The sequence below is a fragment of the Budorcas taxicolor genome, chromosome 14, assembly GCF_023091745.1.
Source record: "Budorcas taxicolor isolate Tak-1 chromosome 14, Takin1.1, whole genome shotgun sequence".
NCBI classification, from domain to species: Eukaryota; Metazoa; Chordata; class Mammalia; order Artiodactyla; family Bovidae; genus Budorcas; species Budorcas taxicolor.
Window position 1 is genome coordinate 29,900,534 of NC_068923.1, and position 16,561 is coordinate 29,917,094.

Here is a 16,561-nt window from a genome sequence, read left to right on the forward strand (position 1 = left end):
AAAAAAATTAAAAATAATAAAGCTAAGATAGGTGCAGTGGTAGAAATCACCAAGTTGCCTTAAAGGGCTTAAAAAATCTTTAGACTCAGATGAGTTACATTCCAGCATACTTAAAGTGCTTTAGTTTATGACCCCAAAGCCTTTCTTATGGATCTTTGAGAAAGTATGTTGGAAAAGATGACATAAGACTAAATATGAATAGTTGCTGTCTTCAGTTTCATAAAAGGAAAAAATATATATATGTATTCCAGACACTATACCCTGACGAACTTGATGTCTATTCCCAGGATGATTTGTGACCATGAAAAAAAAAATGGTTATTTAGAGGACTCTACTGATCTGCCAAACCCACTTCATGCCAAATGGACCTCATTTCATGTTGTTGGAAGAATTAATTGATCATTAGAAGAGGATTATAGCACAAACAGAATATAATTTGATTCCAGCACAGCAGCTGTCATGTATTAGTCATGACTCAATCAGTTAAAAGTCAAGGCAGGGAGGCTGTTTATTAGTCTGTTGAACAGGAAGGACACCAAAGTGGCTCTCACAGTTGAAAGATGAGCTGCAGAAACCAGGCTGTCAAGGGACCAGAAGTGGCACTCACCTCCCCCAGGCCTTCTTGCTCCCCATCTCTGCTCAGTGCTTGGCTTCATCATGAGGTGACCTCACTTCTTGCTATAGGAGGATGACCACTGCTGCTGCTTCTGCTGCTGCTAAGTCACTTCAGTGGTGTCTGACTCTGTGCAACCCCATAGACGGCCTCCTACCAGGCTCCACTGTCCCTGCGATTCTCCAGGCAAGAACACTGGAGTGGGTTGCCATTTCCTTCTCCAATCAGCCCCCTATTCATAATTTTCCAAGCTTGGCAACCCTAGCAGAAAGAGAAAACTTCTTTTTCCTCATGGCAATCATACAGAGTGACTTGTACGTTTATTTTTCACATTTCTGTACTGCATGAATTTTTCACATGGGATACTTTCTAATAAACTTTTTAATACTTTTCTAAAAAATCAAAGTTATCAACATCAATATAAAAAGCTACATGGACCGACTATTGTTTACTTAGCTCTTCCCCTTGTTGAGTCGCTCAGTCATGTCTGACTCTGACCCCATGGACTGTGACCCACCAGGCAACTCTGTCCGTTGGATTCTCCGGGCAAGAATACTGGAGTGGGTTGCCATTTCCTTCTTCAGGGGATCTTCCCGACTCGGGAATTGAACCCGCATTTCTGCATCGGCAGGCAGATTGTTTATCAATGAGCCACCTGTGCAGCCCCAACTTTCCCCCTACTGTTGTATATATATATTTTTTTTCAGATCTTACTCTTACAAATAAAGCTGCAATCAACATCTTTGCACGTAAACCTTCGTCCTCGCCTCTGATTATTTATGTTTGGAAGGAGTCCTAGAAGTAGAATTCCTGGACTAACAGCTTTAAATATTTTCCAGGTCCCTTAATATACGTGGCTATATTACTTTTAAGAAACAAGCCTCTAAAAAAAAAAAAAGAAACAAGCCTCTACCTCAATATCACATTGAGTATGTTTATGTTTATTAAAAAAATAAAAATATAGGCAAAAAATGGCATTCCTATTGTCATTTATTTTGCATTTATCTGATTACAACTTTCCCAGGTGGGATAATTTTAACATAAAGCAATAAATGCTAAGGCAGCCATGTGCTATGTGAGCTCTGGGTGGGGGTGTAGCACCTCATCATTGAGGGCGGGGAGTTGGGCTGGGTTGGAATGCCATACTATTATTATTACCAATCTTACTTAGAATGGGGTGGGAAAGAGGCAACAGTACCAGGACCCATGCTCATGCCTCAGGGCTGTGGACCACACCTTTCATGGGCAAATTGAGAAACAAGTATGTTCAGGGGAGACTGATAAAGACAGAATGTCTGAAAACCACATCCTAGAATCATGACGTGTCTTTCTGGCTCACTTCCACATCCTCTCTCCTGGCCCTCCCTCCTCCACATCTGATAGGGGTGTCTGTCTCATGCTGTGCCCCTTACAGGAAACCACTGGTGAAAGTCCCTTTTCTGACCTGAAGCCTCTATACCAGAGTTCTTTTTTAGAAAACAATTTTGGCCAGGCCACAAGGCATGTGAGATTTTAGTCCCCCAACCAGGGATTGAACCTATACCCCTGGCATTGGATGCACGAGGTCTTAACCACTGGACTACCAGGAAAGTCCCCAGAAACCATCTCTGGCTGACTTAAACAGGAAATCAAATTTACTAGAAGAATGGGGAGGAGAGTGGGGTGGGCTTGGAGAAGCACAGCCAGGTCAAACTGATAAAATGCTCCAAGGATCCAAGAATGGTGGTGATGAAGAATCTCTGTCCCTGCATCTTTGGGTCACTTCTTCAAGATGTGATGAATGTCTCAGGTAGGAGCGGCTTAGTAATTGAGATGAGGTAACATGCCTGAGCCCTAGAGGCCAAGTCAACAGGGAAATGAAGTATCCATTCCTGTGGGATCCCCATCAAAGGTGGTGGGCCCTGCCTTGCCCAAACCCACCCAAAGAGAAAATCTCTCATGTAGGAGAAATGTTTAAATTTGGAGTAGCTGAAAAATGGACAATGTCAACTGCGACCCACCCCCACCTCCACGTAATTAACGATTTTCTCCTCTTTTGTGGGAAATCACTGAAATTAGCTATCAAATTTAAGTACGGTCAGATTTATAACATTGAGAGAAATCCCTCTTCAAACTGATGTTTACTTTCTGTTACTAAAGAACAGAAAGGGTCCCACCTATGACCTCATCTCAAATGAGATAATGGAATTATGATTAGCTCTGACTTCAGCTCTCTTTTCTGTCTCATGTGAGCTAAGAACACTGACCCTCTTTAGGAAGTTGGGGCAGGGGAGGAGAGGAAAGAACCTGAGTTTCTGGGGTTCCCCTCTTTCCCTAAAGACATTCCTATCAATCATAGCTAAGACTTTGGCAAAAGAAAGAAATATGATTTACGAAACACCAGTTCCAGGGAATCCACCAGCAACGCAAGAGATGCGGTTCTATCCTTGGGTGGGGAAGATCCCCTGGAGTAGGAAGTGGCAATCCACTCCAGTGTTCTTGCCTGGGAAAATTCCTTGGACATGAGTCTGGCAGGCTACAGTCTATGGGGTCGCAAGAGTTGGACTAGACAGCCACTCACCAACAACAAAGACCAATTCCAGACCAATTCTGTTTCCTAAGGCTGCTGTAACAAATTACCACAAATCACGCAGCTTAAACACACACACACACACACACGGAGACATTTATTCTCTCACAGTTCAGGAGCCCAGAAGCCTGAAATCAAGGTGTCAGCACCACTGGTTCTGTCCTCAGGCTCTTAGAGAATGCTCTGTACTTCTCTCTGAGCTTCTGGTGGTTGCTGGCAGTCCTTGGTGTTCCTTGGCTTACAGAGGCATTACTCCAATTTCTGTCTCCATCTTCACATCACCTTCTTCTCTATGAGTCTGTGTGTCAAACCTTCCTTTTCTTTCTATTAGGACACCAGACTTGGATTTAGGGTCCACCATATATCCAGGATGATCTCATTTCAAGATCCTAATTACATCTGCAAAAGCCTTTTCAAATTAGCTCATGTTTTCAGATCCCAGAGTTTAGGACTTGGATGTATCCTGTTGGGGTACACAGATCACCCACTACATCAACTAAAGGCTGAAGCAAGTGTGATATTTCTTAATGTTGAACAGAGTAAACCATTTGGCTGCCTCTGTCTCTTGGTGTTCTGAAATTTTTATTTCATTGCTTATTTAAAACAAAATTAAAACCTAAAATGACAACTATAACTTCTGTGGAGGTCAATTTGGTAGTATCAGACGAAATCATAAATGTGTATGTTTTTGAGGTGGAAGTTCTTTTTATAAATGCTTATCGAGGTATAAGGGCTTCCCTGGTGACTCAGTGGTAAAGAACCTATCTGCCAATGCAGGAGACACAGGTTAGATCCTTGGTCCAGAAAGATCCCCGAAGAAGGAAATGGCACCCTACTCCAGTATTCTTGCTTGGGAAATCCCTTGGACTAAGGAGCCTGGCAGACTACAGTCCATGGGGTTGCAAGAGTCAGACGCGACTTAGCAACTCTTAACAACAACAGTCAAGGTACAGTAATGCATAAAGAAAAGGGAACAGACTAGGCTGATTTAAATATTGTTCTTTTTTGCTTTCATTTATATTGGGTAAACAATCATCTGAAAGCTTTTTTTTTTCCTGTTGTAAAAGTAATACATATTTAGTGCAAAAAAAATCAGAAAAATTGATAAAAGTACAAAGAAACTACATAACCACCATAATATTGCCATTCAGAAACTAACCATTAATATTTTGTTGTAGTTTCTTTTTTTCCAATGCAAATATATGCATATACACATATCCATTTTTTAAAACAAAGATGGAATTGTATGGTATGTAAGTCTTCGTACTTTCTTAACAAGTTACAATGTATTATGCACAACTTTCCATGTAATTAACACAGGTGCATCATAAGTTTAACAAATGTTTATTTGGCTGTACCAAGTCTTAGTTATGGCATACAGGATCTTTAGCTGTGGCATGTGGGATCTAGTTCCCCAACAAAGGACAGTCTCAGCCATTAGACCACCAGGGAAGTCCTGCATTGTAATTCTTACTGACTGTACAGCAGTCTTCCTAAGGATCCTCTGAGGGACATTCAAGTTGTTCACTGCTTTTTGACATTATAAATTATGCTGTGGTATATATCACAGTGCATACATTTCTAAAAACTCTTAAAAGGTCAAATTTTAAGTGTCGAATATTTAATAATTTCTGTATCTTAGGTGTGAATGGAAAGAAATTTCAGATATTCTCTCCAAACTTGCTTTAGCCATAGCTTTCTCTAAGTACAGCTTCATCTTGCCATTAGTTCAAGCAAACAAGCAACCAAATACGGGGTAATCTTCTACTCCTCTCTTTCCCTCATGCCTAAATCCAATTAATGAGCAAATTCAGTTGGCTCTTTCTTCCAAACATGCCTAGTATTTGACCATGTCTCATTACCTCCGAGGCTCTCATTCTGGTCTGTGTCACTTCATCTGTTGCCTGGATAATCCTGGCGCCCTCCTAACTATAATTGCCAGATTTAGCAAAAAAAAAAAAAAAACAAAAAAAACAGGACACCCAGTTAAAACTCAGTTTCATATTAACAATTTTTTTAAACATGTTTGTCCCCAGTATTGTATTCTCAAGGCAGCAGCGAAAGGGATTCTAGGTCCGATTGTAATAAAAAGCAAAAAACCTTTGAGGCCTTGCAGGATCTGCTTCTAGCAGCATTTTCCTCTTTGATCTCACTGGCCAGCTGTCCCCCGCTCCCTTCTGCTTGCATCTCTCTCCTCCCAGATATACATAACTTCCTTTAGATCTCTGCTTAAACTTCATGAAACCCTCTCTGAAAGTGAAAGTGAAGTCGCTCAGCCGTGTCCCACTCTTTGGGACCCCGTGGACTGTAGGACCCCGTGGACTGTAGGACCCCGTGGACTGTAGCCCACCAGGCTCCTCTGTCCATGGGATTCTCCAGGCAAGAATACTGGAGTGGGTTGCCATTTCGTTCTCCAGGGGATCTTCCCGACCCAGGGATCGAACCCAGGTCTCCTGCATTGCAGGCAGCCGCTTTAACCTCTGAGCCACCAGGCAAGCCCTCTCTAGTCGTTATTTAAAATCTTACGCTTCCCTTCACCTTCCCTACTTCACATTTCTCTGTAACACTTACTACCTTGTAACAAACATATCATGTATTTAGTCTTCCTTCTTTCATCAGAATTTAAGTTCCACGAGGGCATTTTTGCTTTTTGTTCACAGCTGCATTCCGAGTGCTTAGAATACTGCCTGGCACGTAATAGATGCTCAATAAATACTTAATACATGTCGAGTTAAGGAAACGCAGACATCCACATCAATAAATAGCTTTTGTTTCTGTTTCGCTAGGACTCCGCTCACATTCTGATCATTCGGCATGCTGCTGTTATCAAAGTAGTCGTGTAACTGCTTTATTTTCAGAGAAGTTATTTTCTTCTGGAATAGTAGTAAACATTTATATGTAAGGCATAATAAAATCTTAGAACCTTAGGTGTTAAAAATTAGAGTTAATTTACAGATTAGGAGATTTAAGAGCAGGCAGGGCGAATCTTTTGCTCAAGATCGCGGAAAAGGGTGGCGCTGGGTTATAGAACATGCCTTTAACTATAATACTCTACCCCCTCGCTTCTAACTGTCTCTCTCTTAAACTCGTTTGGGTTATCAGTAAGAGTCCTTAAGAAGCAAAGTCAAAACCTGTCAAAAGTCAAGTGCATTCTCCCGCCCCAGCCAAGGACTCCGTATTTTCTATTTGAATCCCGCGTGGCGGGAAGCGGAGGGCTGGTGTCGGGAGGGGCGGGGAGGGGCCACCAGGCCCCGCCAGCCAATCAGAAAGGCCGGGAGCCTCCCTTCCCGCCCCCACCCCCGCCGGCGTCCACGCGCCAAAATTCCAAACAGGACGTCGCGCCGCTACCCGTAGTGTCCCTCCGCCGAGCTCAGCGAGCCGGAATTATCTAAGAAAAAGGAGTAAGCAGTCTCCTGTCACTGTCGCCTCGGGTCCCTGATACCGTCGGTGTGGGTTCTGCTCAAATTCGGCCCAAAGCCCTCCGCGCTACGGAGAGGAAAGTTTCGAGCCCGCCGTGGTAGGGTGGCGGCGTGGGAGGGACTGGCGGCGGAGGGATTCCGGGCGCGCGCGCTGCGGCCGGCGGCGCGGCGCGAGTGGCGCCAGAATTCGGAGCGCGGAAGCGCCTGAGCGGCTGTTTCCCAAACTCTGCTACGTCTCCCGCCGCGGACGGCAGGGCGAGAAGGGAGAGAAGATGGTGGTCCTTCGCAGCAGCCTAGAGCTGCAGAGCCACCCCGCCGCTTCGGCCACGGACTCTCTGGACCTGTCCAGCGAATTCCTCAGTTTGGAGCAGATCGGCCGGAGGCGGCTCCGCTCGGCCGGCGCCGCTGAGCAGTCCTCCGTCACCGCGGCCGCCGCGGGCGTGAGTACCGGCCTGGGCGGGCCCCTGGGGCCGGGCTTGGGGGACTGCCCGCTGCCCACTGCCCGGCAGGGCCTTGCGAGATGGGGGTGGACGGTGGGATCCGAGTGACAGTTGGCTGGGGGTGGGGCAGAGGAGAGGGGGTGTAGGTTGGGAGAAGTATTTGTCGAGGACGCGTAAAATGGAAGGCTTCTCAGGATCGGAGCCCGAAGAGGGGTGTGAGTCTGGTGGAGAGAAGAGCTGAGTGTTGAGAGGGTGTGTTAACCTGGTTTGACTCAAGAGGAGACCGGAGGTCTCCGCAGCCGAAGTGCAGTTCGGGGCCCCACCTTGGTTAGCGGCTTGCCCCGCCCCCCACCTCGCACACCTCCGGAACCGATGGCCCAGGCTGCCGCCCCAGGTTCGCAGCGATCGCGAGCCACGCGCGTTTACCGAGCGCTTACTTGTGTGCATAACGAGTGTCGCCGCGAGTGGATAGAAAGATTGTGACTCAGGTTCCCTGACCTGGCGTTTACGATCCAGAGAAGTTCGGTAATCCGAACGCCGTGAATAACACCAGGTTGCATAACGTGGAGGGATGGAGGGCGACGTTTCATTTACGTCTTCTTTACTTAAGCCTCATAACAGCACCATGAGAATGAATAGTTACGTATCTTACCGATGAGAAAAAAGGACTCGGGAAGTGGTAGATCGAAAGTTGGAACTTGGATCTTCCGCTTCCACAACCCGTTCCCTTTCCCTTATTTTCATGTTAACAGCTATAAACAAGGTCTGTAGGTTTCCATGGAGGTGGAGCGGTATAGTCGTCTTGAAAGAAGTTCTTCTAGGTCTGATGTACAGATGGGATGTTTGATTGGTAGGTTTAATTAAGTCGGTGGGAGAGAGTCCCTCCACCTTCCCTCCGCCACCCCCCAGCTGCTGAGAGAGACACATGGAGGAGACCGCGTTCACAAAATGTTACAGTAATTGAGGAAGCAACAGTACATAGCAAAGTTAAGGCAGCAGAAAGTAGTCTAGTTCTGTTGAAGCGAAGGGTAGGCATGGGGGTGGGAAAAACAGGACGGGAGATAGGGTTAGAACTGGTAAGTCAGACTAAAGCTGAGGGGAGGTGTGTATGGCGGGAGAGAGTGAAAAACATAGGTAAGGGAGAGAGGGGGATATGAAATTGTCAGAATCTCTTGTCGAGGCCTCATCAGAATTACTTCTTAACCGAGGGGAATGAAAGAGCCCATTCAGTCTCTGACATTGTGATTCTGAATTGAAAAAACAAATAATTTCCTGACTTTCAGGATCTGTTTCCCAGTCACAGGCTGAAGTTGTTGGAGATCTAGGGAGGCTGGACACTTCTTCAGTGAACTCTGTCACTTATTAACCTTTATTCAGAAGAACTAATTAATTTCAGTAAATATTGAGTGTTTATTATCTTCAGGACAGTGCCAGTTCCTGTGACCGTAATGATGTATTGAGTAGACTTCCCTGGTGGCTCAGACGGTAAAGCGTCTGCCTACAACGTGGAAGACCTGGGTTTGATCCCTGGGTCAGGAAGATCCTCTGGAGGAGGAAATGGAGACCCACTCCAGTATTCTTGCCTGGAAAATCGCATGGACAGAGGAGCCTGGTAGACTACAGTCCATGGGGTTGCAAAGACTTACTAACCTTTGTTCAGAAGAACTAATTAATTTCAGTAAATATTGAGTGTTTATTATCTTCAGGACAGTGCCAGTTCCTGTGACTGTAATGATGTATTGAGTAGTGGTTAAGTAATATAGGCACTTAAAACAACTGTTAGTTCTTCCTGTGATAAACTATAATGGAAAAGAATATAAAAAAGGATGTGTATGTTTATGTGTAACTGAGTCACTTTGCTTTGTAGCAGTAATTAACACAGCGGTGTAAATCAACTATACTTAAGCAATTAAGAAATTAATTTAAAAAAACTGTTCTGAACATCAGCTTACCAGTATCAGCAGGTTTCTGTACTTTTTGAAAGGGGGTGAAACCCACCACATGGATAATGAGAATTAAATGTGATCATGCATGTAAGGCGATTACATGGACACTTGGCTGATATATAGGACTCAGTTATTGTCAACTGTTAAGACCTCAGTCAACTTTAATGGGCACTTTTTTTTTCCTTGAAGTTTCTGAGGCTGAAAACCTTAGAGTCATCCTTTACTCTTTTGTCAGTTCCTATTAGCAAATTCTGTTGGCTTCACTTTCAAAATATATTCAGAATCTGACTACTACTCAGCTGCTCCAGTGTTGCCTTGCTGATTCAAGCTGTTATCTCTTGCCTGGATTATTAAAATAGATTTTTTTGTTGTTGTTGTTACATTGGCTGGCTTGTGGCGTCTTAGAACCAGGGATTGAAACTAGGCCCTTGGCATGGAGTCCTAACCACTGCACCACCAGTGAATTCCCATGGGCTATTAACATAGATTCTTGACTAGCCTCCCTATTTGCCACCCTTACATATAATGCCCTCCTCCCTTGAAAGTCTGAGTTCTCAGTATAGCTTACAGAGGGATCTTTTTAAAAGTCGTAACAGTTGATCACTCTGCTCAAAAATCCCTATCTAAATAAAGTTAAAGTTGAGAAACAGCCGTATACATCCTTGCTCCCTTCCCTTTATGATGACATCCTCTTCCATTCTTCCTTTTGAAAAACCCAGTCTATTCCAGCCACTTTGGCCCAGCTGCTCATTGAATCCCAGAGCCTTTGCACTTGCTCCACCTTCAGTTGGGAATACTCTTTCCCTGGATATCTACATCAGATATTCCTTTACCTTTTACATTTTTTAAAATTAAAATCAACAACAACAACTCAGAACTCATAGTACTTAATGTGTTCCAAGAATCTTACAAACATTAACTCACTCCTCATAACTTTATAAGATAGGCATCCTTGTTTAACAGGTAAGAGGACTGCAGCACAGACTTTAAATAACTTGCTCAGTTCACCTTTATATGAAGAAGTAGCGCTGCAAGTCCCGTGTAGGAGAACGTGGATGAAGTAGCTTGTTTAAAGTGTTTGCTAACTACCTTGTCCTAACAACCCTACTGAAAATTGCAAACTGCTCATTGTCAGGCTGCTCTGCTCTGTTTTATGTTCCCTAGCATTTACCACCTTCTAAATATTGTATAATTTCCTACTTTTAAAATATTCTTCTCTCTCCCCAAATCAGAATGGAACTCCATAGGGATTTGGATTTTGAACTTTTGTTCAGCAGTATATACTCCTAGCACCTAGAGCATATTAGCTGCACAGTGAATATTTTGTTGATTGTCTTGCTGTATAATTGGTATGTGGTGGTCGAACAGCTAGCACTCGGCTGGTTGTCGAAGGGTAGAAAAGATATTTTTTTCCCAGCTAGGATTTCCAGTAGGGGTTATTACACCGTTTTGAGACATAGTATTCCTCCGTAGGATAGATTGTAACTAGAGGGTTATTTAGTGAGCATGGGATTGGGTCTTGAGGGGTAATACATTCATGCTGAGGAAGTTTACCAATACAAAAAAATGAAACATACCGTTGTGATTGGAATATTTTCTAATTACAGGACTTTACATTCAGTGGATTTGATTTGATTATAGCTTGCTTTTTACATCAGCCATGCATTTCAGAAACTTCCTTGATCCACTCATTGTACTTGAATATTTCTTAGTCTCATTCATGCTTTTATTGACAGCATTTCTTGGAGTAGATTTCTTTTTGAAGATGGTTGGATTTATTCATATTCATTAACTTGTATTTTTCTTCATCTGATCTTGGAGGTTGACCTCCAGATTCTAAAGATAAAGTTACCTGTTAACCACATTTTGCTTTTACGTTTTGAATATGATCTCACTTAACTGGGCTTAAGGATTTTTTTCCCCCTGACCTGTATGGGTTCCCAGAAAATATTTTGTTGTTGTTTTAAATCTGTTTCTTTGATTTTATTTTCTTAAACTTTGTAAGTTTAGATGCCCCTTTCTTTTGGAGTCAGGCTAGCCATTGTCCTTCTGGGCTTTCACAGAGCTGAGTCTCTTCAATTCGTTAAAGTTAGGGTTGTTTTTCATGCTGAAGAGACATTTAAGGATGGGTAGTAGGGTTAGATTGTGTTTGTGTACATTTTATTCTGTATGTTATTAGGTAAAATAAACACACTGTAGTATGTAGAAGGTACTGGGTTGTTTTTTTTTTTTTCATTGTATGTTTATTTAGAAGTCTGGAAAGATAACCCAAACTTGACACTGATACATACAACCCATGGGAGATTTTTTAAAACTTGAAACATATCACAACATAATGAGAAATGCACAGCTCAGTGAAGTATCTCAAAGCATGGATAGATTTTGACATGTAGTGGTGAATATTACTCCCTGGAGTTGGCTGTTCTGCATTTGTGAGAGTTTACTTGTTTTGTAACAATGATAGATAGTCCGTTTTTATCAGTTTGTTTTGGGCTGGCTCTTGATTTTAGGCTTAGAAGTTGCAACTTTTAGATCAGGGATCTGATAAAATAGTGTTTAAGACCGATTATAGACAACAAATCTGGGAGTCTGAAGACCAGTTAAAAGATTATAATATTGGTAGCTGCTAGGTTTATAGCACTTGCTGAGTGCCAGGTTTCCCCTGTAAAGTAACTGTTAAACAGTTTGTTAAATAGATTCATGTAATGGCTGGATTGCTATTTATTCATCTAAAAAGATTTTTAGAATAATACTTCATGACTTGGGAAAATGATCGTATCACTAGAAAAAAGTTACAAAGCGTAAATAATATTAGCTCAATTTTAAAATTGTATGAATGTGTATGCATAGGAAAAGAATGGTTTGTGTATCCAAAGGTTAACCCATTTCTATCTGTGGATAACTGAAATTGAGGGTGATGGTTTTATAGTTGTACATGTCTTAATTTTTCCATTTGTAATGGGTACACATTACTTTTATTTTTATATTGCTTTTATAAAGAACATTTTTGAAAGTTATATTTTTAAATTCCCTAGTGTATGCCTGGGTACAGGTGATTCTCAAAACACTGGTTTTTTCCTCCATGCTGTTGAGAGGCTTTCTTGATGCTTAGAACTTACTTAGGGACAATGAACTAAGCCAATCTCTGCAAATCACAGATTTACTTAGACTGCTTAAAGGTTAAGTCTTCTGAGTTTCTCAGGGAATCTTTTTTCCCAGTATTGAGCACTCCCCTCCTTTTTTTCTGTAGAAACCTTTTTTTTTAAATTCCCAGAAATATGGTGACATTTACTTTTTTTTATTGTAATAACATACAAATAACAAAATTTATATCATTTTAGCCATTTTAAATATATAGTTTTATAACATTACGTACATTAACATTATTCAGTAACCCATCACCACTCTCAATCTCCAGAATTTTTCATCTTCTGAAACAAACTCTGTACTTATTAAATATTAACCCTCTCTGGAATTCCCTGGTGGTCCAGTGGTTTGAACTCAGCGCTTTCACTGCAGTGGCCCAGGTTGAATTCCTGGTTCAGAGAACTGAGATCCTGCCCAAGTGGCCAGAAGATCACGCACACATACTCTAACTCTCCATTTTCCATGTGCCCCTGGCAAGGGGCCTCATAAGAGGAGACCTACAATATTGGTTCTTTTGTGACTGGCTTATTTCGCTTAGCATGGTATATTCATTCATGTTATTTCATGGTGTTAAAATTTCCTTTCTTTTTGACTATATAACATTTCATTGTGTGTACTATATATTGTTTTAATCCACTCATTTGTTGATGAACTCTGCTTTCACCTTTTGGCTATTGTGAATATGCTGCTATGGACAGGAATGTTCAGATATCTCTTCAGGCCCCTGTTTTCACTTTTTTTGAGTATTATGCCCCAAAGCAGCATTGCTGGATGATGTGGTAATTCTGTATTTAATTTTTTTTGAAGAATTGCCATATTAGTTTCCACAGTATACACAGGGGTTCCAGTTTCTTCACTTTCTTGCCAACACTTAGTTTCTCTCTCTGTTTTTTTTTTTCTGGTAATAGCCTTCCTACTTAGCAGCAGCAGCAGCAGCCTTCCTAATTGGTGTGATCCCCCGTTGGGTTTGATTTCCATTTCCTTATGACTAGTTATGTTCAGCATCTTTTCATGTGTATATGGGCTATTTGTGTATATTCTTTGAAGAAATGTCCATCCAAGTCCCTTGCCTGTTTTTAACTTTTTATTGTTGTGACAGTATAGAATTTCTTTATATATTGTGGGTATCAGTCCTTTGTCGTTGTCAAATACATGATTTTCAGATACGTTCTCTAGTTCCAGGGGTTTCCATTTTACTTCATTGATAATGTCCTTTGTACAAAAGTTTTTTTAATTTTGATGAAGTCCAACTTATCTTTTTCTTTTGTTATCTGTGCTTTTGATGTCCTAAGAAATTGTTGTCAAATCCAATATCATGAAAGTTTTCCCTATGTTTTCTTCTGAGTTTTTAAATTCTTTTAGCTTTATAATCTCTTACATTTTTAAGCTGCCATCTAAGGTCCTCCCCATCCACTACATCAGTTTAAATAGTTACAAAGGAGATAATTTCTGTCATTTTTTTAAAGTTGACATTAAAAAATAAAACTATTGTATCACACTTTTATAGGTAACCCCTGGAATCTAAAAATCCTAGTTATTTGATACTTGTCTTGAAACATTAAAAGTTAACACATGAACAAGCTCTTTTAGCAGCCAGAAATTTTACCTTGATTCTTTTCTCTTTTAATTTTTATTTCCCTTCCACTTAACTAACAGCATTTTATCTTGATATATTTTCATGCTTGAAAGTCATTTGTTAATTATCCTTTCATACTTGTAAAACAAAATTTGGATTTTTTCCACTTTTCCGTGACAGAGCTCCAAGAAATAAAATTTTTGTGCATTGAATTATCATAATTATTAGTATTCAAGTTATCAAAACAACCAAAAATATTTTTTATTAAAATGATTAAACAAAGGAAGTAATATTTTATGAGGATTTCATGTGGTTGAAGTCTCCCTACCCACCCAGTTAGCGTATGTATCTGTGGATAGATCTTATTTATTGTTGAGGACAGTGTTTTGGCATCTTGTTTCATTGTTTTTGTAAAGGTAAGTGCTGAGAAACATTGTTCATATAAATAAATAGATAGTAATGAAAGGAGTTTTGTTTGCAGTGCTACTCAGTTTTTCTGGCTTATGTGCAGAAAATCACTTGCCAAACATTTTTAATGGTCTCTTAGCTTGATTAGGTCTCCTTTCAATTTTGTTAAAAGCAAAGATTTGGAACCATCTAACAAAGGAAAGGATTTGTTGCCTAGCATAGTCATTCATTTTCTTAACACCTACATTAGTGTTTTTCTGTGTTTGGCTCTTGGAAGATTTTTAATGCCTTGAAGCAGCCCATAGTAGTAAGATTCAGAATGAGTGAGAGAGATGACTTTCTTTTGTGAAACGGGAGAAAGGTAAATTTAAGAGGATGCCTTGTGTTAGGGTGTCTTCTTAGATCCATTTTAAGGAAAAGTACATATGGAAGTTGAGAGACTGAAGATAGATACCCTTAAACAATATTTTTTTGCAGTCTTATGTTACACCACATCCATATAAGATGTAGGTATTCATTTTAAAAATAATGCACTTATCTAAATGCATAGGTGTTCTTTTTTCAGACATCTTGAAATACGGGCACATTGATAAAAGTGTGTAACTCAGACGTGTCACTTAATATCTTATAAAGAACTTAATTTTTAACTTGTCCTCTCATGCCTTTAAGAGCATGTCAGTTTCTTACACTGGTCCTTATGATATAAATATTCTTACTTGTGAGCCAATCAAATGTTCTTCCTGAAACAAAATTAAATGACAAAATATCCTAGTAAAACATGATGAAATGACCAGATAAAGCCAGCCTAAGAAGCATAGGGGGAATGATGTTTCGTTTAAAAAAATAAATGCCTGTTTTTCTAAAATTATAAATTTTTAGAGTAGTAAAATTTAGGATTATAGAGTTACTAGGTAAATTTGCTTCTCTTCTAATGTAAAAATATCCTTTATGTGATTTCTAAGAGGCATGTATGAAGTCTTGAACACTTTATGACAGAACCTCTGTAGCTTATAAAGCCAACCCACTAACTTAGAGTCTCTCTTGAGCAAAAACAAAGTTACCTGGCGCTCTATGGCTTTTACAAGAAATTAATATATTTAATGGAGAAGGAAATGGCAGCCCACTCCAGTATTCTTGCCTGGAGAACCTCATGGACAGAGGAGCCTGGACGGTCCATGGGGGTCATAAAGAGTCGGACACGACTTAATAACTGAACAACTAACATGTTTAAACAGTCTTTAAATTCATTTTTACGTTATCTGACTGAAACTGTGTGAGATAGTAATGACTCCTTTTTGTCATTGAAGCCAAAATTGCTTCTGAAGCCAAAAGTTCTGATTGTCTAGTTATTTTAAAGTTGCCACCAGTGGTTCCATGGTTTGTGTGTGTATCTTTCTAATTTCCGTAGTCTTAAAAAAGAGTACTTACTGTTATGAACTAGTACAACTTTTTATCAGTGGCAGAAAATTTCACTCTAGACTACTTGTTATCAAATAGAACTATAAACCATTAATAAATCTTAAATTAGCCACCTTATAGACATTATTCATACTTGTTTATCATAAAATGATTATTCTAAATATTAACTATTTTAGTTTCTTGTAGAGATGCAAAAATAATACTGTACCAAAAGCAGTTGTTACAAACTTTTTAATCAGAGAGAAGTCTTAGGAGTTTAACTGGAATATTTGACTGAAGAAAAAAACTTAAATGGCTTTTTAAATTTTTTCTTTTGAAGGATGGGTCTTCGGTTAAGGAAGTTGAAACCTACCACCAGACACGTACTTTAAGGTCCTTGAGGAAAAGTGCACAGAATTCTTCAGATTCTAGTTTGGATAAGAATACGGTGATAACGGAGAAACATGCTAATGGCAGACATTTTACAAGGTAATACAAGATACTTGAATGTTAATTCAAAATAATTTTAAAGTATTAATGTAGGATTTGCATTTATTTTTAAGTGTGTTCTTAACTGATCAAGAGTTCAAGTTATAAAATGAAATTTATTTGAAATGAAATTGTACTAAATGAATATTATTGAATTAAAAATTTAATATGTACTAGGTTTGTTACTTTCTTATTCAAAGGCAGTATCTATTATGTGTGTGAGTGCAGCTGACAAGGTTGGTTGATACAGAATCAGTTCTGGGTACTAGAGTAATCTAAAGAGACTTTATGACTGTAACTTGCTTATGATATATGCTTCTGATTCAGAGCCTATGCTTTGCATGCTAAGTTGCTTCAGTCACCTCTGACTCTTTACGATCATTTGGAGCCCACCAGGCTCTTCTGTCCATAAAATTCTCCAGACAAGATCCGAGGGATCTTCCCAACCCAAGGGTTACACCTGGTCTCTTACAACTCCTGCATTGGCAGGCAAGTTCTTTACCGCTAGCGCCACCTGGGAAGCATGTAAAAAGGTTTTATTCGAGATAGTATTTGT

At 40.3% G+C, this 16,561-nt stretch overlaps 1 protein-coding gene across 1 annotated transcript in view; it reads left to right on the forward strand.

Moving 5' to 3' along the window:
- The first annotated feature begins 6,873 nt into the window (after nucleotides 1-6,873).
- ATAD2 (ATPase family AAA domain containing 2) overlaps nucleotides 6,874-16,561 on the forward strand; it is a 65,527-nt gene continuing 55,839 nt past the window's right edge. Inside the window, exons 1-2 of the mRNA XM_052651796.1 lie at nucleotides 6,874-7,041; nucleotides 15,857-16,005. Coding sequence (XP_052507756.1) covers nucleotides 6,874-7,041; nucleotides 15,857-16,005 — 317 coding nt within the window. The remainder of the gene's footprint in view (nucleotides 7,042-15,856; nucleotides 16,006-16,561) is intronic.